The 24,466-nt window shown below is 44.4% G+C and overlaps 1 protein-coding gene across 1 annotated transcript; it reads left to right on the top strand.

Annotated features, from left to right (window-relative positions):
- Positions 1 to 2,921: 2,921 nt before the first annotated feature.
- On the top strand, positions 2,922 to 10,307 carry LOC125522425. The gene is made up of 6 exons (XM_048687490.1): positions 2,922 to 4,751; positions 4,958 to 5,391; positions 7,361 to 7,522; positions 8,297 to 8,372; positions 8,956 to 9,114; positions 9,408 to 10,307. The coding sequence occupies exons 1-6, from the start codon at positions 2,961 to 2,963 to the stop codon at positions 9,498 to 9,500; spliced, it is 2,715 nt and encodes a 904-aa protein (XP_048543447.1). The 5' UTR covers positions 2,922 to 2,960; the 3' UTR covers positions 9,501 to 10,307.
- The last annotated feature ends 14,159 nt before the right edge of the window (positions 10,308 to 24,466 follow it).

Raw genomic sequence — 24,466 nt, 5'->3', positions numbered from 1 at the left:
GGTTTTCCCGGACGCGTCGGGCAAACGGGCCGGCCAATAACCAGGCAACGAGCGATAGTAAAAATGACTCCAAAAAGAAATGCGCACACAACAGTGTCGAACACGCGACCTCATGCTTACTAGCAGCCACGCCAACAATCTGACCTAGCTCCTGAGTATGTCCAATTGCAGTGCAAATTTTAAAGTACAATGTACAACGACAAATCTCTTTTTTCCTTCAAAATTTCCAACAATTCTTGCAAACAAATGTGAACGGTTTTCCATAAATATATTTGAAAATCGTGAATAAATATCGAAATTCGAACAAACATTTAAAACCTGAACAATTATTGAAAACATGACAACTATTTCGAAATTCCAAATTTTTATTGATTTTTTATATACGTTATTTTTTGTAAAATATATATTGAACATTTTTTTATATATGCTGAACAATTTCGAAATAGAAATTGAACATTTTTGTGATATACGCTAAACAATACTTAAATACATGTTGAAAAATTTCTAAAATATATATTGAACGTTTTTTTACTATGCGCTGAACAATTTTTAAATGCACATTTAACATTTTGTGATATGCATTGAACAATATTAAATTTACATTAAACTGTTTTGTATAAAAATGTGTTTTGGAATTCATATCTTTGTTCTAATGATCGAACACAAATTTGAAAAGAAAATAAAGGAAAAGGAACATAAAAGAAACAAAAAAAAGAAATATAAACAGAAAAAACAGCGATGCGTACCTGGGCCGGCCCAACTCGGAGCGCCTTCAGCAAAGCCCCGACGTTTGGGCGCTCATGAGCGTCAAATAGGATCCACCGTTTTTAGTTAGTCATCGATCTTGTCCTCCGCATCGCTCGAACCCTACCCAACGGCTAGCACGAGCGCGCGGGGGCGATAGCGAGGAGGAGTGGTGCGCAGGCCGGCGACCAGCAGAAGTGGACATGCGTCACACAGCAGCGACGGCGCATTCGGCGGCAAGCAATCCTTGGCCTCGGCGTGTGAGGTGCCGATGTTGTCGGTTTGCCGGTGAAGAGAAAAGGAAAAGATGGACAGTAAGAGAAAAGGGCTAGCAAAGACAAAAAATTGAATTTTTTCTTTTTTGAAAATCTACAATGTAGTGATCTCAAAAACATTCTTCGTGTGATGAATTGCATATTTAACAAGCTAGCTTGAAGCAGTTGGTAATCATAGTAGCTTCAATCAAGCACCCCATAAAAGTGATAACGCTATGAGACTATCCACCCACAGTGGGAGTAACATATGTAGAAATATCACAATATCTAGATAAAATAGATGATGTGGCAAGCAATAAATGAAGAAAAAGAGGAAAGTGGTAGCATAGCTAGTTACTGCATGTTGCATTTAACATAGCTATTTACTACTCCCTCCTTTCCGGTTATAAGGCTCAATTCAAAAATCTCACCAACCAAGGTAGATGGTCAATGGTGGAATACTTTTTGTAGTTTGCAAAAGCACCCAATTAATGCTCTTGTTTTCCTCAAAAAAGTGTGTTTACCAATGCATTAATTGCAATGCATGCATGCATAAATTACATGCATTGGTCAATTTTCTCCTAATATTTGCATGCAATGATTTAATGCATCTTGAAATCTGAACATGTGATGAGAAACAACTAAATTGAGCCTTATAAAATAGAAAAACTAAAATTTTAAGATAAAGCCCTATAAACCGAAAAGGAGGAAGTAGTAGTATGAGTAACATCACACATATCAAGACAAGATGAGTCTATAGCCTAATAAATGAAATGTTGCTTGTTACCACACATATGTTACTCTCATTGTAGAGGTAGTAACATAAACTAGTAATATAAGCATATATTACTAGTCTATTGTATTACCCATTGTGGATAGTCTGAGACAGTCTGCTCACTAAAAGAAGGACAGGGCACTGCAGGGTCTTCTGGACACCATTAAAGCTTTCATTATAGGCATGTTTTTGGGTTGTTTTTATTTTAAAAAGATTGCACTTCCATTGCATTTGGTTATTACATTTAGGATTGTATAAAAGTATTTGCGTTCATTTTAGTGTGTATGGATTATCTTGGTCTTGCATTATATCTTTTTCTGCTTCACACCACAAAGAAAAAAAATTGTCCTCCACCACTGTATGTGGATAGCTTTGGATGGTCGCCTCCCATATTCTTGTCCGCGGATTGGTCCCCTGTTCGCAGACGGATGCAGGAACAAATTTACGGGCCAGTGTTGAAGATGCCTTTATGACAAGGTTTATTTCCGTTTTCTTATACCTCTCGCGTGTGTGTGTGGCTTTTGGTTTTATAAAATAATAATAACATCGTGTGCGTGGCGTTTCCTCCAGACCTCCATTTCTCAATCTTTTATAAACTCCGTGTGCGTGGCGTTTTATTGTGACATCTTTTTTTTGTTCCGACTGAGATGAACGGAACGGAACGGAACGCGTGCAGTTTTTTTTTGAACATAAACACGTACAGCTTATTTTTTTGTGAGAGCAAGCATAAAGCTTTATTACGCAATAGTTGCTCCTGTAGCTGACGCTGTAAACACGTACAGTTTTTTAGCAACATGGAACACGTAGTTGAACCGCACGGCACTTGCCCCCACAACGAACGGGCACATGAACCGCACGGAAGCCCAGCACGCACGCACGCACGCACGACACGACCCACGCGCCGCGCGTACGGTTGGTTTGCGCCGAGCCCACCGCACCCCACGAACCAATGCCCAGCGCCGCATCGGGCCTCGCTCCGTCCGTCCCACGACCCAACCCAACCGCCGCCCGCCCGCCCCGCTCCCCTCCTCCATCGCGCGGGAAGGAAGCCTATTAAAAAACCTCCGCCGAATCCCCGCCGCCTCCTTCCTCGGCAAGCCTCCCCCCTTCCCCTTCCCCTCCCATATACCTCCGCCTCCCGCCTCCCCTCCCACCCAATCCACCCCCACCTCCACCCCACCCACCCGATGCGCCGCCGGCCCGCGCGCGCCAGGGCCGCCATCGCGCCCGCCCCCGCCCCGCACTCGCCGCCGGCGGCGATGGACGGCCTGCTGAGCACGCCGGCGCCCTCCCCGTCCACCTCCGTCTCCCTCGGCCTCGGCTCCCCCGCCGCCGACGACGGGTCCCTCAAGTCCCCCGCCGTCGAGGCGCCCCGCCGCAGCCTGCGCCTGGCCGGCGCCGCCAGCCCGGGCACCCCCGCGGCGGCCTCCTCCGACCGGGACGCCGCTTCGTCGGGCGCTCGCGGGAGGAGGAGGGGGAGGCCTCGTGCTTCCGCCGTTGCTGCGGCTGCTTCCCTGGAGGCTGGGGAGTCGGGGAGCGATGGCGGCGGCGGCGACGAGGCTATGGCTTCGGGCGGCAGCGGCGGCGGCTCCAGTGCTCAGGGGACGCGCAGGAGCTTGCGGTCAGGGTCTCGGCTCGGGAAGCGGCCCGTGGAGCCAGACGTTCACGCAGAGATGGCGCTCGGACCGGATGGAGGAGGGTCCGGGTCTGGAGACAAGGTGCACGACGAAATGCTGCACCAGGACGCCGAGGGCACGGCGAAGCGGCGCAAGGGCGTGTCGGCTCGGCTGGCCGACTACGTGGCTGATTCAGAGAGCGACAGCGATGATGACTTTGTGCTGCCGGTGAAAGGGAGTGCGAGCACGATGGCCGGACCGGCGGCCGATTACGTGCCTGATTCGGAGAGCGACAGGGAGGATTTTGTGCTGCCGGGGGATCATGGCATGAAGGTACCGGCAAACTTGTTTGCTCCTTTTAACCTGACTGAACCGAATGTGGTGGCTATGGGTTCGCATATGACCAGCCAGGGGAGTGGTGGTTCTGTGAGGACTCGTAGAGGGGGAATTGGACAAGTTAATGACAGGAATGAACAGCTCTTCAGTGAGGAGTCTATGCTCATGCATGATTCGGCAGAGAAGGCAGCTGCGGATATGGATTTCAGTGAGGAGGTTCTCAGGCATGAGTCTGGAAATAGAGGTGAAGGAAACACAAAGCTGGTTCTTGGGAACAACGATTCTGGTGCTGCTGTCAGTGTGGGTATTCCATCTGGTACCAGGACCAGGAAGTTCAGTCGTGATGATAAAGGAAAGGGGAAGATGGTTGTGGAAGAGGTTTTATTGCCCCAGAAGTTAAGTGATGATGAGATGGATTGGCAACCTGTGGTTTTAGAGGAGAATCAGAGCGTCTCAGGAGCAGCTGATGCTGATGTGGAGCCGCTTTGGAGGCAAGCGGCAAGAGAGAGAGCTATTAAGCTGGCACCAAAATTTGCATTCTTCAAAGCAGATGAAGATGTACATAGTGATGAAGATGATGAAGAAGAGTTAGAGCCTGCGGCTGATGCTCAGGATTGGCCAGGTCCATATTCTACTGCATTGAGGATCATGGATGATAGAGATGCCAAATTGAGAGCCAGGGAGTTGGGTCCGTCGTCTAAACTAGCTAATGATGCTGATAATGTCATTCTGTGGACACCTTTGAAAAACAAGAAAGCTCCGCTGCGACCTGTCCCATCACTTGCAAGCTTATGCATGCAAACTCTTGCAAGCCATGCTGAAGGTATTGAATCACTTGGAGGCATACCTGAGGACCTAAAACATAAACTTCTCACGGAACTGTGCCGTTCTAGGAAGATGAATACCCATCTTCTTACTGAAATCTTGTGTGACAATCCTGTGGCACTGCAGCTTAGGGAGTGTTCCTGGTTGAATGAGGATGACTTTGAGGCTGTTTTTGGTAAATGCATGACTGAATCCTTAGAGGTACTGCTTTTCACTTATGCAATTCATGTTTCATGATCACATCATCTACTGCTTTCGCTGAACATATGAGTTTGTTATTGAGAAACTAAGATATCATTGCTTCTGTTGATTATGAGTGTTTGACCAGCAGACTTTGCTGCCCTGTTTTTGGGCAAGTCATCTTTCAAGGACTTATTTTCTCTTTTCTTTTCTTTCCTTTTGTGAAGGTTCTGCAGCTTGACTTATCTGGGCGATGCATGCCTGACTATATTTTGCCTACTACCTTGGCAAAGGTTCCAAATTGCATGCCATTATTAAGAAAAATATCTCTGATGGGAAATTACCGTCTTTCTGATAATGGGTTAGACAAACTCATCTCAGCAGCACCTTCTCTGAGTTCGCTAAATTTAAGCGAGTGTTCTCTTCTCACATCAACTGGAATTGAGAATCTTGCTAATAGGCTGCAATCTGTATTGAGAGAACTATATATTAATGACTGCCTAAATGTGGATGCCATGATGATTCTTCCTGCTCTAAAGAAAATTAAACAACTGGAGGTTTTATCAATGTCTGGCATACAGTCTGTCTGTGACAAGTTTGTGAATGAGCTCATTCCTATACATGGCCCTAATATAAGGGAGTTAGCGTTTGCTGGTTGCCTGTAAGTATCCCTACTTACAGCTGTAGTTTCTTCAGTGTATATTATATCTTGTAGTTCTCTTAGAAGATTACAGTTTTCTACTTTACCTATTTGCCTTTTACTTCAATGCAGGAGCATTTTTTCCGTAGAATTTCATTCTATAACTGAAGTCATTAGTTGAAAGTTGTTACTGAATTAGGAAGCCTGTTATAATATATTTTGTTATGAAAACTATCAAACATCACTGGTCATATCATAGATTTTCCATGATATGAGACAGAAGCTGAAAGTGCAGCATGATTTTCCATGCTACTAATGGCATTGGTACCTTACTTTCATCTTGTCTTTCAGATTAGATCCTTAGTATTAATTCAGTTATAGATGGAGTCACTGGTCATTTGCGCCTTTGTTCTTCATATCCAGGAGGAGATTATAATATTCTTCTGGAACAAACTAGGTTTCTACTGCCGCAAAGATGGCTGGACCTGTAGGGGATTGTGTAGTAGGTTAGAGAGGATGAACAATGGCATAAATGGATTGCTAAAATTCTTTTTTCTTGATTGATAACTATTCTCTTGTTCATTGACCCTCCTAACTCTAATCTTGCAAAACCCAATCCGATCTCTTTCCTGTTTAAATGCCTCCCCTATCTATCTAAATAATATTGCATATCTATATCCTATATTGTGGAGTAAGTTAAGGAGCCCCCTGTGCTATATGCTAACCAATCGTGTCCTTCATGGTCGCTTGCAACCATAATGTGTCCACTTACCAGTAATTATGACGAGTCAGGTTTTTTAAGTTATGTGGTGGGCCTTGGAGAAACACAAAGTCCCAGCAAAGTACATTACCCTCATCAAGGACATGTACGATAATGTTGTGACAAGTGTTCGAACAAGTGATGTCGACACCGATGACTTCCCGATTAAGATAGGACTGCATCAGGGGTCAGCTTTGAGCCCTTATCTTTTTGCATTGGTGATGGATGAGGTCACAAGGGATATACAAGGAGATATCCCATGGTGTATGCTCTTTGCGGATGATGTGGTGCTAGTTGACGATAGTCGGACGGGGGTAAATAGGAAGTTAGAGTTATGGAGACAAACCTTGGAATCGAAAGGGTTTAGGCTTAGTAGAACTAAAACCGAGTACATGATGTGCGCTTTCAGTACTACTAGGTGTGAGGAGGAGGAGGTTAGCCTTGATGGCCAGGTGGTACCTCGGAAGGACACCTTTCGGTATTTGGGGTCAATGTTGCAGGAGGATGGGGGTATTGATGAAGATGTGAACCATCGAATCAAAGCCGGATGGATGAAGTGGCGCCAAGCTTCTGGCATTCTCTGTGACAAGAGAGTGCCACAAAAGCTAAAAGGCAAGTTCTACAGGCCGGCGGTTTGACCCGCAATGTTGTATGGCGCGGAGTGTTGGCCGACTAAAAGGCGACATGTTCAACAGTTAGGTGTGGCGGAGATGCGTATGTTGAGATGGATTTGTGGCCACACGAGGAAGGATTGAGTCCGGAATGATGATATACGAGATAGAGTTGGGGTAGCACCAATTGAGGAGAAGCTTGTCCAACATCGTCTGAGATGGTTTGGGCATATTCAGCGCAGGCCTCCAGAAGCTCCAGTGCATAGCGGACGGCTAAAGCGTGCGGAGAATGTCAAGAGAGGGCGGGGTAGACCGAATTTGACATGGGAGGAGTCCGTTAAGAGAGACCTGAAGGATTGGAGTATCACCAAAGAGCTAGCTATGGACAGGGGTGCGTGGAAGCTTGCTATCCATGTGCCAGAGCCATGAGTTGGTTCCGAGATCTTATGGGTTTCACCTCTAGCCTACCCCAACTTGTTTGGGACTAAAGGCTTTGTTGTTGTTGTTGTTGTTGCAGGTTTTTTAAGTTAACTATGACATGTTTATTATGCATATAAAGAGAAGTGATATGAGGGTACATTCTGACTTTTTTTTTGTCATTGCGCTGTCTAATTTGCAGGAAACTGACCTCATCCTCCATTAAGACTATTGGGGTGAACTGCCCCCAGTTATCATCTTTAGATATACGAAACTTGAGTAGGTTGCGTGACTCAGCAACGAGACATCTTCGTGATGGCTGTCGTTTTATAAAGAAATTAAAGCTTCAAAAGAATACATTCAGGTATTCCCATTTTTCCATTCATATTCATGTTTATATCTGCTGAAATTTTGCATATGAAGGCTCTCAAAATTTTGTGGTGTATATAATAATTGAATATGAACTAGCTTTCCCTTTCAATTAGCAATCTATCAATGATTTTCAGTAAGCTAATTTACACATGGGGTTATTTGTAGATTTGTAGAAGTGCCAATATGGTTTGGTCTGACTTTAATGAGTGTTTTTAATGACGTCAACTGATTTGAGAAGTGAATTCATGATTCTTACTCCACTACTTGTCAAGGTCTTATGTGCTGCTGGATGGCATGTGTAGGCAACCTGTTTGGTGGTCATGATGGCCTGTTTCAATAGATTACATTGCTACTTTTTATTTTAGGATTAGGATGTTGGAAACACCAAAATGTAAAATTCAAAGAGATAAGAAAAGCAAACACACCACTAGGACTCTTGACTGGTTTCCTGTTTCCCAAAAGTTCTCGACATTCAAACCAGAAGAAAAGGATTCATACTTTAGTTATGTGTACAAGATACCATCCCCTGACCATTTCATATTCACACATTATTATTCTCCTGGGATTTTTGCTGTCTCAACCAATGCATCAGCACAGCTTAACACTTATGAATATTTAACATGGTTTCCATTTTTATGATGCTTCAGTTTATGAATATATTGTTTTTCGTAGTCTTCTTTTGTATTGATCTGCACATGATTTTTGTGTAAATGATATCGTGCAAAAAATCTTCCTCATGCTGCAATGAACCTAATCAATTTTGCAGTGATGAAGCACTGTCTCAGTTTTTGGAAGAATCTGGAGGATGTCTAACTGAGTTGAGCCTAAACAACATTGAGAAGGTACTTTGTCCATGCTCCTTTTGTCTGCTCGGATGTGTGTTTCTCATTGATATGAAACCTTCAAATCATAACTCTATCATCTAGTGTATGCACCTGTATCCATGACATCGTACTTGAAATAAGATTATGCTAGCTGGTGCACTGTTATTAAAATCTATGTTTGATGATCCATAAAATTTCAAGGTAGTCATGAAATAAATAGACAATAGATATTTTATAAGTTGTAGTACTAATCCTCTATTGAGCAAACACGCTTTCACATTATACTCCAACTCGCGCATGCTGACATATAAGAGTATACAACACATACATAAGTCATGCAAACTGTTCTGACAAACATCAAACTCATATCATGGAACATAGAACCCCCTTACACAGAGGACACCAATCCCTGAGGCCTCCGCCTTGTTTAGATCTAATACTGATGTGGAACAGAAAATGCATCTTGCCTTTGGCCTCACATTTACTGTACTGTTACTGTCTACTTTGTTTCACTGTATTTTTGCGATGCTTCTTGGTTGTTTCGTATGTGACCAACTTTTATGCACATTTTAATCTATATAATTTATTGCTCTTACTTTAGGCTGGAAACCTTACTGCACGGTCGATTGCTCTCAAGTGCTCCGTACGCTTGGAGGTTCTGGATGTTTCCTTCTGCCGTGGTCTGACCAATGAAGCTTTGGGGCTGATTGTTGACAGTTGCTCATCGTTGAGAACTCTCAAGCTATTTGGGTGTACCCAGGTATGCTGATAGGCGTATGTATGAAGTATTACTCCCTCTATAAAGTAATTTAAGAGCGTTTAGAGATCACTACTTAACTGATCTGTGATCTAAACGCTCTAATAATTCTTTACAGAGGGAGTAGTTATCAACATATAATGTGAGACATTTTTGCTGGCCCATTCTTCTCATGAAAACAGCTTTGTAGAGAGCAACATCATGAACTTCTATAATTCATAGCTGTTTGATAGCATCAGTTGTTTGAGACTTCATTTCGTGGGACCATACTCAGTGTGCGAATCATTTGATTGCAGATCACGGATATTTTCCTCAAGGGCCACTCGAACTCATTGGTTAAAATAATTGGGATAGAAGGGAGCATACTGGAGCAATTGGGTGGTTATTAGTCACCCCAGAATGATTCTACATTTGCCTGACCACTCAGCGGTCCAGCTTGGGCTGGGAAACTCTTCTAGAACCTACCTTGCTGATGATACCAGCTAGATATCTAGAACTTTTTCAGTTAGATTTATAGTAGCATTTTGCTATTAGGTGCATGACACTGATCATATGGATGCGTCTAGAACTTTGTTATATGATTCATGATGGAAGTGTTATTTTGGCTATTAGGTGATGCGTCTAGAACTTTGTTATATGATTCATGATGGAAGTGTTATTTTGGCTATTAGGTGCATAACTGATCATATGATTCATGATGGAAGTGTCATTTTGGCTTTGAACTTTGTCACACATATGGATGTTGTCTGGAATTTTGTTATATGCATGTTGGTTATGCAGCTTATCCTATATGATGTGATCTTATGTTTACATCTGAAATCATCAATTTTGTTATACTGCACACATTGCAAATGGGCCTGTGCGCAATGTGGTATACTGTGCACACAGTTGACCAATGAAATTGTGCACACGAAAATAGAAGGCGTGGCCTATATACAGGGGTATTTCTCCTACACCGTCCATGCCATGACAATTTCTCCCCAATAGACATCGTGCATTGATGCTCACACGGCCTTCGTCTAGGAGATCCATATGATGACCATCTGGCTAGAAGTGGTGACAATGCAAGAAGTGAGATTGTGCAATTGATGGAAGTAAATTCAAGTCGACTAGCAATACACAAATGTACGAGCTAGTGATGCAGAATTTCCATACAAATTTCTGATGCATCCTATTCCTATAGATCACGTCTCGTTACTATTTTGATATCATGCATCTTTGTGCTGTGCTCCTCACTCAAATAATGTCACTTTTGTGTCCCCTCATGTCCATTTCAATGGATGGTTCCGCCACTATATATATAGGTTTTAGATGAGTGAGTAGCTCGGACTTTAGTGTTCTACCTACTATGCCGCCCACTATGACTTGGGCGGCATGTGCAAAAGATCTGGTACAACACCGAGTTGATACAGTTTGTGCATAGGATTTCCATATTTTCGTTCATGAAAGATCACAATAGCTAGTACTATGGGCACGCTCCCTTCTTCATTTCAGCAAATATGACATACATTAGTACGTTAATCTTTCTAAACTCAAATTAATCAACTTGAGATTTTTCCTCATACATAAGAAAAAGACATAACCTACTCTCTCTGTCCAGGATTATAGGGCCAGCGGGCCACAAAGTATCAAGTGGTACCTACTGGATCTTTTTTCTTTTCCGAAACCATATATTATTAATTTTTAATAATGTCAAAAAAGTCATCTTACAAAGAGGAAAAATACAAAAACCTTGAGGCCATGCCTCGCGATAGCAATATCTAATTGTACCATCGAAGCTACGATTACATATTAGCAGACAGGGCGCAACACTTTTAAGACAACGCCTTCAGGAAGGAATCATTGCTCGTGCGCTTGGTTGGTCCAACGAGATGTCATACCATGGGCTATCACCCTAAGGAAGATCTTCGAAGCCATAAGGCACCCCAAAGAAATCCCCTATCATGTAATTCACAATTGTATCCCCTATTCTAGAAAAAAATGTATTTCTTGGGGGATGGGGGGGGGGGCAATTTTTCTTCATCTAGCATACCTTTGAACTTAATCCCACAAAAAATAACTTTTGCTTCTAGATGTTGCATACAAACTTCATTTGGACATATATTTCATAACCTATTTAATCCAAAACTTGATCTAGGATACATATTAAATATAATGTTGCACAATAAGAACTGTCTGCGATGATTTATGGTGCATATTAGTAAGAACATAGTGGTTTCTCTAGCTAACCTAAACTAAGAACATCAGCTGTGCAATGGCTCCCACAAGAAGAACTGTTGATGATCCAGGGAGTATGAACCAAATCATTACTATAGCTACGACTGCATGGCGAAAGCTTCTTAAATTTCTTTCTCTCGACTTGCATCTCGTTGATTTGGACTTGCTTCTCGTGTGCGTCTGTCAGTGCATCACACCTAGCTTCTCTCTCAGTGACCGATAGTACTAATATAACATATGGTTAACGAAAACTTCACGAGATCGACCCATATCTATGTGCTGCCAAATCCTCTCTGTGCGTGTAATATTCAGAGCAACGAGATTTGTATGCCAAGTTGCAAAACATAGGAAATTTTTGTTATACCTCGCTTTCACAACCACCACACGTGAAGAAGTCTCGATTGGTATTCCCCAGTATGTGTGAGTTTTTTTAACAATGGGACACTTGCAGCTGCAAAGGAGAAGGGGTGGGGGGGGGGGGGCTCGTCGGATTGTGGGCAGAAGTGATGGCGGCGCTACTAAATTGCGATGATTCGACATAATGCGTAGGCCATGGTGGGGATCTCCCGACGGGAGCGACATGGAGCTCGACCGTGGGGCAGTGAAGAAGAACCATTCCAGTGCCGTCGATCGGCGTGGGCTCACGCGACGGGCTCCTACTGCTTCCCCAAGCTCACGTGGCTCAGTTTCCCGTCCACATCGAGGCTCACTGGCAACAGATTGAAGCATTGTGATGGGGGCGACTGGGACGGCGATGATGAGTCTGATGCCGACGACAGAGGAGAGGTGGGGGGGGGGACGTAGACTGATTCATCGCTGGCGGCTCTCAGACGACTACACAAGCGACGACGGCGCCACATAGCTAGGGGAGAGAGGCGTCATGGGCTGCTTAAATATCCCGATAGTTCCCCTTCTTGGAGTAAAAATAATCTAGAGTGTGGTTTTCTAAGGTATGAAAACCTATAATTTTAAGGAGTTAGATGTTTAGTTAATATGCCAGGTATGTTGGGGAACGCAGTAATTTCAAAAAAATTCGTACGCACATGCAAGATCCATCTAGGTGATGCATAGCAACGAGAGGGGAGAGTGTTGTACACGTACCCTCGTAGACCGAAAGCAGGAGCGTTATGACAACGCGGTTGATGTAGTCGTACATCTTCACGATCCGACCATCACCTCCGCGATCTGCACACGTTTAGCTCGGTGACGTCCCACGATCTCTAGATCTTGCTGAGGTCGAGGGAGAGTTTTGTCCGCACGACGGCGTGATGTCGGTGATGATGAAGTTACCGATGCAGGGCTTCGCCTAAGCACTACAACGATATGACCGAGATGGAAATCTGTGGAGTGGGGCACCGCACACGGCTAAGACAACTGTCAACTTGTGTGTTCTAGGGTGCCCCCTGCCCCTATATATAAAGGAGCAAGGGGGAGGCCGGCCGACCCTATAGGGGTGCTTCCCAAGTAGGATTCCTACTAGGAATAGGAACCCTATTCCTAGTAGGTTTCCAACAAGGAAGAGAGGGGGAAGGAAGGAGAGGGAGAGAGGGGGAAGGAAAGGGGGGGGGCGCCACCCCCCCTTCCCTAGTCCAATTCGGACCCAAGGGGGAGGGGGTGTGCGGCCTGCCCTAGCCGCCCCTCTCTCTCCACTAAGGCCCATGAGGCCCATTAGTTTCCCCTGGGGGGTTCCGATAACCCTCCGGCACTCCGGTTTTATCCGAAACTTCTCCGGAACATTTCCGGTGTCTGAATATAGTCGTCCAATATATCAATCTTTATGTCTCGACCATTTCGAGATCCTGGTCATGTCCGTGATCACATCCGGGACTCCAAACTACCTTCGATACATCAAAACACATAAACTCATAATACCGATTGTCATCGAATGTTAAGCGTGTGGACACTATGGGTTCGAGAACTATGTAGACATGACCGAGACTCACTTCCGGTCAATAACCAATAGCGGAACCTGGATGCTCATATTGGTTCCTACATATTCTACGAAGATCTTTATCGGTCAAACCGCATAACAACATACATTGTTCCCTTTGTCATCGGTATGTTACTTGCCTGAGATTCGATCATCGGTATCTCAATACCTAGTTCAATCTCGTTACCGGCAAGTCTCTTTACTCGTTCCGTAATGCAACATCCCGTAACTAACTCATTAGTCACATTGTTTGCAAGGCTTATAGTGATGTGCATTACTGAGAGGGCCCAGAGATACCTCTCCGATACACGGAGTGACAAATCCTAATCTCGATCTATGCCAACTCAACAAACACCATCAGAGACACCTGTAGAGCATCTTTATATAGTCACCCAGTTACGTTGTGACGTTTGATAGCACACTAAGTGTTCCTCCGGTATTCGGGAGTTGCATAATCTCATAGTCATAGGAACATGTATACGTTATGAAGAAAGCAATAGCAACAAACTAAACGATCATCGCGCTAAGCTAACGGATGGGTCAAGTCAATCACATCATTCTCTAATGATGTGATCCCGTTCATCAAATGACAACTCATGTCTATGGCTAGGAAACTTAACCATCTTTGATTAGCGAGCTAGTCAAGTAGAGGCATACTAGTGACACTCTGTTTGTCTATGTATTCACACATGTACTAAGTTTCCGGTTAATACAATTCTAACATGAATAAAAAACATTTATCATGATATAAGGAAATATAAATAACAACTGGGTTCATTACCCAAACCATAGTTTTTCTTCCTAATTAAGTAAATATAACTTTTGGGGGAACTGTTAGAGATGCACTTAAGGGCATGTTCTCTTATCCGTGTCAGAAAATATGGAAGACATTAGTACTTTAGTATTTCTAGAAGTCAAATTTACCAGCTTGGGTGTTTCTCTCATACATAAGAAATGAAAAGACATAACCTAGGTGGGAGGGACGACTGCCTGGGACCAGGCCTAGGAGGGGAACATTAGTTGGTATTACAAAGTATAACACAATAGTAAAATTAGCACGTGAGCTATATCTTGCTTATAGTGAGATGTATGCTCACCTTGCCTCATGTGCGGACCGACCGGGCCGGCCCACTACTGTAGTAGGTCATGCGTTTTTCTATTTTGTTTGATTTTTTTTTACTTTTTCTGGCCTTTTTTATGTGTGGGTTTTATCTTCACTGTTTGGGTCGGGTGTCCTTTGTTTTTTTGTAGAACCATACTTAGTTTGTAAATTATTTTATTGCATATCACAGATATTTTCCTCAAGGGCCACTCGAACTTATTGGTGAAAATTATCGGAATAGAAGGGAGCATACTGGAGCAATTGGGTAGTCTGTAGTTGGTGCTAGAATGATGCTACATTTGCCTGACCAGTCAGCGGACCAACTTGGGGAGGAAACTCTTGTAGAACCTACCTTGCTGATAGCAGTTAGATTTCTATAACTTTGTGAGTTTGAGTTTTAGAACTTTGGAGTTAGATTTCTCTCATTTTGTCATTAGGTGCATGACTGTGATCTATGATTCATGGTATGGAAGTGTTATTTTGGGAAGTGCTATTTTGGCTTTAAACTTTGTCACGCATATGGATGTCATCTAGAACTTTGTCATATGCATGTTGGTTATGCTATGTTGATGTGATCTTGCCTATGTGATGTTTACATCTGAAAGCATGTGATTTTGTTATACACATTACAAATGAGACCATGTGCAGTGTGGTGTACTTCACACATGATTAATCAAAGAAAACCATTTGCAATGAGGGCATCGATGCACGTCTGTCGGAGGCAGTCATGGACATGAAGCGACATCACAAGGCGACTGCCAGTGAAAACACGGGTAATGTAGTGGCACATTGCACACAATGTTTCAATGTTTGCGATGTGTTGTCCTGTAAAGAACAGATCCAAAATCCATGTACAATGAACCTTTTCAATGTTTGCGATGTGGTGTTTTTGCACCACTAGTGTCTGTCTCATGGCTATTTCGACGAGGTTTCGGATGAGTCGAACCTAATGCACCTACTACAACTAGGAGTTTTGCTCGTACATGCAAATAAAAGACATAGCCTATACAATGTGGAATTCCACCTACACCATATCGCAACAATTTCTCCCTCACAGATATGTCGCACATCAATGATCGTGCAATCTTCATCCAGGAGAACTAGATGATGAGCATCCGGCTGGAAGTAATGAATCCCCATGCGAAGTGTGAGATTGTCCAGTCAATCCTACTTAGCAGAAGGGCCGGACATTATCTTGGTGGGTCTAAGATGCAAGTCGATCTTCAACGGATGTACATGCACATCGTGCAAAACACACATAGGAATTCCCAACGCACCCTATTCCTATAGATCACATCTTGCTACTATTCTGACATCATGCATCTTTGTGCTGCCCCCCACTCAAATAATGCCACTATTTTGTTTCCTCCCATTTCAGTGGATGGTTCCGCCAATATATATGCTGGTTTCACATGAGTGAGTAACTTGGACTTCAGTGCTTCACCTACTATGGCCAGAGCAGCACGTGCAAAAGAGCGGCAACTCAGAACCATGGATTATTACGACGCTATCAAAGAGGAGATCACAATAAGGCTAATAACATGTGCACGTTCCCTTCTTCATTTCAACATCAAGATATTAGTAGTACATTAATCTTTCTAAAATCTAATTTATCCATCAACCTGGGGTTTTTCTCATGCATAAATAAATAAATGGGAAATCATAGCATGTATGTAAATCATCAACCCACCTCTACCATCTTACTTTCTTACATTCTCAAGGATGGTGAACCACATCGTGTAGTTCATCCAACGATCCATCAATACATGTACCAATATGATCCCTACACGGCATGCAAAAGCAAACAAGATTTGAGCACCTTTGCTTCTACACACACTGAACAAGACTATAGATGGGCACTTCGATCATCATGGTCCTCTAGTTGTTAGGCCAAGCAGTCGAGGCCGAAGCACCTCATCAGCAGGCTCATGAATGGAAAACTAAAATTAAACGTTAGTGTTATTGGAAACGTCATGTAGCGCGTGCAGGAAAATTACAATCATCAAAATGGAAAACATATACCATGTTACAATTTACTAACAAAGAAACCAACTACCGAAGTGTATGTTCAGCTAATTTGTTGCAAAACTGACCAAGAACAAAAATACATGTCTATGTAGAATTGGAGTTCTTGTGTTGTAAAAATTATAATCCTGAAGTGCATGTGCAACGATCGATCTTTTTTAAAACAATTCATTTTTTTCAAATAATGTACAATTATTCGGCCATATTTCAGATGAATGAGTGACTCGGACCTAGTGCCTCACCTATTGTGACTAGTGCAGAACATGTCAAAGAGTGGCACCTCAGAACCGTTGATTGTTGGTCCATTCGCACCATGGTCCATATTTGGGAGTACCATTAATTAGCTCAGCTCTTTTGATCTAGTAGTCGGGATCCATAATTAGCTTGGCTCTTTTGGTTTAGTCATTACTCCCTCCGTCCCATAATGTAAGATGCTTTTTGACACTACACTAGTGTCAAAAAGCGTCTTACATTATGGGACGGAGGGAGTACTAGGAAAAGGGCTATAGCTAATATGGACATTAATGACGCATAATGTATGTGGTGCGCCACTGCTGTATAGCAGTGGTGCATCGGATACATGTGCGTCATTAGTGTTCTCATTACTAATGGCGCATCAGACACACGGTGCGTCATTACTAGTAAATTTTTATTTTTTATTTTTCTAAAACTATTAATGGCACACCAGGGTACAGTGCGCCATTACTTAGTTTTAACTAGTAATGGCACACCACAAGCTCTGTGTGCCACTACTAATTTTTTTTTTCAAAACTAGTAATGGCGCATCATGAGATAGTGCGCCATTACTAGTTTTAACTAGTAATGGCGCACTGTTCCCTGGTGCGCCACTACTAACATTTACACATCACCAAATGCACCCCCTGGACCGTCTTTTCAGTTTCAAAAAAATAAATGAAAATGATAGAAATGTCAAAATAAAATAAAAGAAAATAAGATTCCCATGATATGTGGTCTAGTTGTTAGCAAAATTTACAAACATGAATTTTCGACTTTTTTGCAAAATCTCTCGAGAATTTGTAAAATGGGCATAACTTTTGCATACAAACTCTGATGAAAAAAAAATTATATGAAAAATCATCTACTTGAAAAATTACATCCGAATTGAATTAAGTTAGTAATGGGGCTTTTAAGATTTTCAGAATCCCAAAAACCTAACAAGAAAAAAGATACGGGGCTTTTAAAATCTGTAGATGCAAAAAAATTAAAAAAAAAATCAAACTCAGTAATGACGCACCTGCCCATGGTGCGCCATTACTATCTCCCCACCTTCAAAATTCAAACTATATCAAAAAAATAAAAATAAAAAGTTAGTAATGGCGCACCTGTCAAAGGTGCGCCATTACTATCTTCCTGCCTTTAAAATTCAAAATAAATAAAAAATTAAATTTTTTTAGTAATGGCGCACCTGGCCGCGGTGCGCCATTACTATGCCGTATATATATGGCTGGGCGGGGTCCTCTCCTCCTTACCTCTTCATTGTTCTCCTCCACTCCACCTCTCCTCCTCTCCTCCACTCCATCTTCCCTCCTCTCCTCCACCATACTCCCCTCCTCCTCTCCGGCGACCTCCTCCTCCTCCTCCTCTCCGGCGACCTCCTCCTCCCTCCTCTCCTCTCCTCCTCCCTCCTCTCCGGTTTCTCCTCCCTCATCTCCGGTGAGCTCCTCCTCCCTCCTCTCCGGTGATCTCCTCCTCCCTCTCCTCTCCGGTGAGCTCCTCCTCCCTCCTCTCCGGTGATCTCCTCCTCCCTCTCCTCTCCGGTGAGCTCCTCCTCCGTCCTCTCCGGTGAGCTCCTCCTCCCTCTCCTCTCTGGTGAGATCCTCCTCCCTCCTCTCCTCCCCTCCCCTCACGGTTTCACCTCCCTCCTCTCCGGTGAACTCCTCTCCGGCGACCTCCTCCTCCTCTCTGGTGATGTAGGCGACCTCCTCTCCGGTGACCTCCTCCTCCTCCTCTCCGGTGACCTCGGCCCTCCTCTCCGGCAAAAGAACGTACAAGATCCAAAAACGAGAACAAAATTTGAAAAAATATCGTGCAAAAAAACGAGCAAAAAAATTGCGATCCAGATCCAAATTCAAAATTCAAAAATAGCAATGGCACACGGTGGGGGTTAGACGGTGCGCCACTACTATTTTCCCGCCTTCAAAATTAAAAAAAAATCAAAAAATTTCAAAAAAGAAAAGTTACTAGTGGCGCACCTGTAGCAATAGTAATGGCGCACTACAAGGTGCGCCACTGTTACCTGCAATAGTAATGGCGCACCAGAGATGCGCTATTAGTATTAGTTACTAATGGCGTGATGATAGTGGCGCACCTGTAGTGCGCCATTAATGGCCAAAACAGGTGCGCCACTAATTAGTCTTTTCCTAGTAGTGAGTAGTCGGGATCCCTAGGTTCACCGTGAACAAATACTACATTATCTTTGAAAAATTAAATTGATCAACTTGAGAGTATTGCTTGTACATGAAAATGAAATACATCAACAATAAATAGGGAATTTCACCTCCATCATTTGGCAAAAGTTTATCCCTCATAGAGACATCGTGCATTGATACTCAATCGGTCCATGTCCAGGAGATCCGATGAGCATCTGGCTAGAAGTAGCGAATCCCCATGTGAGATGTCCGATTGTACGATTGATCTTGCTTATACAGAGGGGCACACAATGTCTTGGTGGGAATAAAATGCAAGTTGATTTTCGATGGACAGATGGGCGGGTACATCTTGCAAAACCCACGTACAAATTCCTGATGCACCCTATTCACAAAGATCACATCTTTCTACTATTTTGACATCATGCTTCTTTGTGTTGCTCGTCACTCAAACAATGTCACTTTTGTGTCTGCTCGCTGCCATTACAATGGATGGTTCTGCCAATATATATATACAAGTTTCAGATGCACGCGTAGCTCGGACTTCAATGCTTCACCTACTATGACTAGAGCAGCACCTCAGAACCATGGATCATCGGTACATTAATCTTTGTAAAATCAAATTGATCAACTTGGGAGTTTTGCTCATACATAAAAAATAAATAAATAAACATGACCTACATGTAAGTATTCAACCCACCACTATCATCTTACATAGTTACAATCTCAAGGGTGGGGAACCACATCATGCGGTTCGTCCATCGATCCAGCGGAACATGTATCAATGTCAGCCCTAGATGGCATGCACAAGAAAACAAGATGTAAGCCCCTTGCTTTTAGACGCACATGCCCACACACACAGAGAGAGGTAAACAATAGATGGGTACTTCCATCGTCATGGTCCTTAATTATTATGTGAAGTAGTTAGAGGCTGCAACACCTCATCAGCAGGTTCCTCAACCACGTCCTACCCTTCTGCAAGTTGAAATTTAAGGCAATTAGGTGTTGACAAAAACTAAAATTGAACATTAGTGCCGTTAACTGAAAATATATTCGATACTACTATTTTTTGTTAGAGAAACCGACTAGTAAAGCGGTATTTTCAGTTAATTTGTTGCAAAACCGAAGCCAAGGAACCTAACTTTTCCTATTCTTTGGACAACGCTAACGACCACACGTGTGGTGTGAGCCAAATCCGCCTACATGCCCTACAACACACAGACTATGCCACGTCACCGCATGCATGCATGTGAGAATCTTTTTGGATTTTCAATTTTTAAAATATTTTATCTCTTAAATGAAAAATCTGATTGAAGATCTGTTTTTATCATTAAATCCCTCGCGACGAGATTTCCGAAACTAGATCTCATATCAATATATTTCGACAAATTTTTTTGGGTTAAAAGTTGGCATGTCTATTGCACATGAATTGCCATGATGTTTACACTGAAGTTGCCATGATATGTTTCAGCTATTTTCTTCTACATTTAAAAGTAAATTTTGACATATTATAAAACGGGGGATTAAGAAACTAGACTCGCCATGAACCATAAACTAAAATTGCCATGATACATGCATTTAAAATTGCCATGGTTCATACAAAAAATAATTTTCATGGTCAAAACACAGGAATTGCCATCATAAAAAGACTAAAATTGCCATGCTCTAGAAACTAAAATTGTCGTGACAACTTTAGTTTAAGCACTATGGCAACTACAGTGTAAACATCATGGCAACTTTTGGGCAAAAAAATTCGTTGTAACATATCAACATGGGATCTAGTTTTGAAGATCTCGTCGAGACGAATTTAATGGTGAAAACAGATTTTTAATTGATTTTTAAATTAGGAGATAAAACATTTTAATCCAGAAACCAAAAAGATTTCTGCTGATGTCATCTATTCATACGTGGCAAAATGAGTGGTGATGGAGGCGTGTGGGCGATGTGTAAGATGCCACACGTGTGGACATTTAGCAAAAAAAAGTCTACTAAGTAGGGTTGGAGTTCTTGTGTTGTAAAAGTTATAATCCTGAATTGCATGTATAATCAATTTCTTTCTTATGTTGTAACCTTCCTAAAACATTTTTTGCGTGGAAAACTTCCCGAAACATGCAACGACCATCATACTACACACAAAATTGCATACATACCTGTAGCGGCTTGGCGCAGAGCATGTCCGGTGGACCTTATAGAGGTCATCGTCAACAGCTTTCACCGCCCTGAAGGAGAAGGTTTCCAACGCCATGCGGGGCCCAGAGTCAGCCTCTCAGGTTTGGCTCGCTGGCTTGTGCTGCTTCCCCATGGCGACAACGTCACCGCCGTAACCAGTGAGTTCCTGTTTGAGTGATTTGTGTTCCATGACTTGCTCGAAGCACAGGTTGACGGCCGCCGTCCAGCCATCACCGTCGCCTTTGTTGTGGTTATTTCCCTTTCTGAACGCTGGGACACGCCTCTTGCGACCTACCCTCGCTCTCTGTACACATACAACGCCGTCACCAAGCTATCGATCGACCACAAAAAGCCAAAATAGAAGATGCATTAGGGCATCTCCAATGCTGATAAGCAAATTTGCTCCGGTATTTGTCCGCGAATAAGGGAACCAGTCCGCAGACACGCATGCAGAATCCGGCCATCCAACACTACCAGCATACAATTGAAACAAGATTTGAACAAACCAGAAACAATTGATGGAAACCGAATGGATTTCATAAAAACCGAACAAAATTCATTACATTTTAGACATATTTTTTATTAAAACCAACTCTAAATCTAATCAAAATGATCGCCGCCTCCGTCCGTGCATGAGCACGGCGAAATGAAGCTCCAGCTCCGGCTTCGCAGTCTCTCCAGCTCCACCTCGAAGTCTTCAACTCTTCCTCTGCAGCCACCAACTCCGCATCCACGAGGAATGGGAAGTGAAGCTATTCGCCTCCACGTCGCCGCCAAGCGGCTAATCGGCTAATAATGTTGAGCACACCAAGCTTAGCGTCAATGGATGGGATGAGCGATGGCCTTTCTAGGATCCGAGCACCAGTGACCTTCCATGATCTACCCTTCCTCGTTGTCAGCAGCGCCCGTGGACGTGGCGGCGGGGCAATGAGGGAGCTGGTGATGTCGTCCTCGCCGTCACTCTTGCCGTCACCTTAACCACTGACTCATGCATATCCTTTTAGGCGGCATGTAAGTCTGCATGATATTGGAGGTACTGCCAGCGGCCACGACAGGTTTTGCTGGCGGTGCGGCAGGAGTCGAGCAGTGCCTCCTGCTCGGCCACGTCCACGTCAGGCACGGCCACGACGAGTTGCTCCTCCACATGCCGGCGCTCGTCGAGGAGGCGGAGGTTGTAGGCCTGGTCGGTCTGCGCCTGCTAGAACTTGGCCTCCCACTCCTCAAGGACCATGTCCGTGTAGTGGGCAAAGGTCTCACCAACAGTGATGCCGGAATGCACCAATGAGGAGGGTGGTGCTGGTTCACCGTTGGCCGCGTCCTCCATTGGGATGTCCACAGCTCTGGCCTCTGCCCACCTGCCAGCCTGCCAGCCGACTGCAATGGTGGGATCTTCTTTTTCTACTCGGATGAGAGGCTGTCCCATATGGCTTTGGAGCTCGAGGAGGCCATCGCGGGCGTGGTGCAGAGAGGAGGAAGGGAGCGGAGGATGATGGATGCGGTATGGCCGGGCCCGTGGTTTATATATAGCGCGCCGGGGGGGGGGGGGTGGCAGGGAGATCGACGACGTGATTAATGGCGGATGACAGGCGGACAAATGGGTGGCACCGACTCGCCATTCCTCGGTAATCGCGTGCCTTTAATGGAGGCAGACGGACCGACTGGTATCATTTGAATGTGGAGAGACGACGCCTACACCGGGAAGCGGCGCAGGCGGTGCTCTCGCCCAGTATGCCGCTTCAATGCCGGCACCAGTGAGAGGTCGCATCCACTCTGAGCCAGCATGAATGCGGCACTGACTAGTGTCAGGCGGGAACACATGCGAGCGAGGGAGGAGTGGTTTTAGTGGCTCAGGGTAGTTAGGAGCGGACTTGACAGTGGCCCGGACGCCTATAAAGCCCTGTCCCCTCACATTGTCTCTGGTTTGCGAGAAAAGGTATGTCCACACTGGCCCGCGGACCGATACAGGACCGTGTTGGGTTGCAAAACACGTTTGAACCACGTGTTTCGGATGGGTACGGGCGGTATGTGAATACCCATTGAAGATGCCCTTAGTGCATTACATATGGCGTGGGTATAGAGATATGGAAGGACATAGATGCAAAGTGCACCCACTTGCTAAGGGCATCTCCAAGGTGGACCCGCAAACCGCCTGCATACGTCTACACCCCGATGTCTGGACAACAGAAGCCATCTAATGCGGGCCTGTATCGGTCCGCACGCGTTTTCTCCTGCAATCCGGAGACAAACATGGGGGAGCTTTGCGAGAGTCCGGACAGCAGACATGTAGGACTCCGACACCCCTAGCCCACCCAAAACCCTTCCCGGACCCCGCGTCTCCATCCTCCCCATTTTCTCGCCTTCCTCCTTTCTCTCTTGCCTTCGCCGCCGCTCCACCACCCCGGGATCCATGCCACACACCTGTCTGAACTCTACGTCTCCGTCACCTCCAGCGTTCTAGCCGGGCTCCATCCCGCTTCTTATTCGTCACTGCTCAACCCCTCTCCTCCAAACGCCCCGCCAGGTACCATCCTTTACTGCTATACTCACCGTGCCCGTCACTTGTTCGACGAATTGCTAGAGCTAGAAAAGGTGTGCCTTCTTCTTTCTAGCAATGGATTCCGATTCGGAGTACATATACGAGCACTATGGTGAGTCGTCCGCCGAGGAAGAGTAATCGGATGAGACGGCAATGATGCAGGCGGTCCTTGAAGACATGAAGCGTGCGGAGGAGCATGTTCTCAATTTCAAGGGCTCGATCAAGGGTCATCGAGTGGTCAGCCGCAACAGGGCGCGCAGGCATTTGATACTGATGGACGACTAATTTGCTAAGGATGCACTCTTTGCTGACCATTTTCGCTCATGTTTTCGTATTCGCAAAACTGTCTTCAATCGTTTGTACCATGGCACCCGGTCATATGATGACTACTTCGTCTTGAAGAAGGATGTCATGGAAATGATCGGCTTCTCTAGTTACCAGAAGTGCACGGCCGCACTACGGATGCTTGCGTATGGCACAGTCGCTGATTCTTAGGACGAGTACCTACAAATGTCTAAGAGCACATGCGGAGATGCCATGGTCAGGTTTGCAACTATCGTGGTCGAGGTGTTCGTACCTCAATACCTGAGAGAACCAACTATTGCTGACACCGAGAGGCTCTTGACAATCTCGGAAGCACGAGGGTGGCCAGGTTTGCTTGGATCTCTTAATTGCATGCAATGGAAATGGAAAAACTGCTAGAAGGCTTTACAAGGGTAATATCAGGGTCATGTTAAGAAGCCCACCATCATTCTTGAAGCGGTTGCATCATATGATCTGTGGATTTGGCACACTTTCTTTAGCATATTCGGGTCTCACAATGACATCAATGTGCTACATCGATCGCCATTATTTGCGAGGCTGACTGAACGAAAAGCTCCTCCTTGCCAGTATACTATCAATGGACATGAGTACAACATGGTCTACTATCTTTTTGACGGTATTTGTCCTCTGTGGGCTATCTTTGTCAGCACCATCTCTAACCCAAT

The sequence above is a fragment of the Triticum urartu genome, chromosome 7 (genome assembly GCF_003073215.2).
Source record: "Triticum urartu cultivar G1812 chromosome 7, Tu2.1, whole genome shotgun sequence".
Taxonomy (NCBI): Eukaryota; Viridiplantae; Streptophyta; class Magnoliopsida; order Poales; family Poaceae; genus Triticum; species Triticum urartu.
This window is presented reverse-complemented; position numbering and strand designations above follow the sequence as displayed.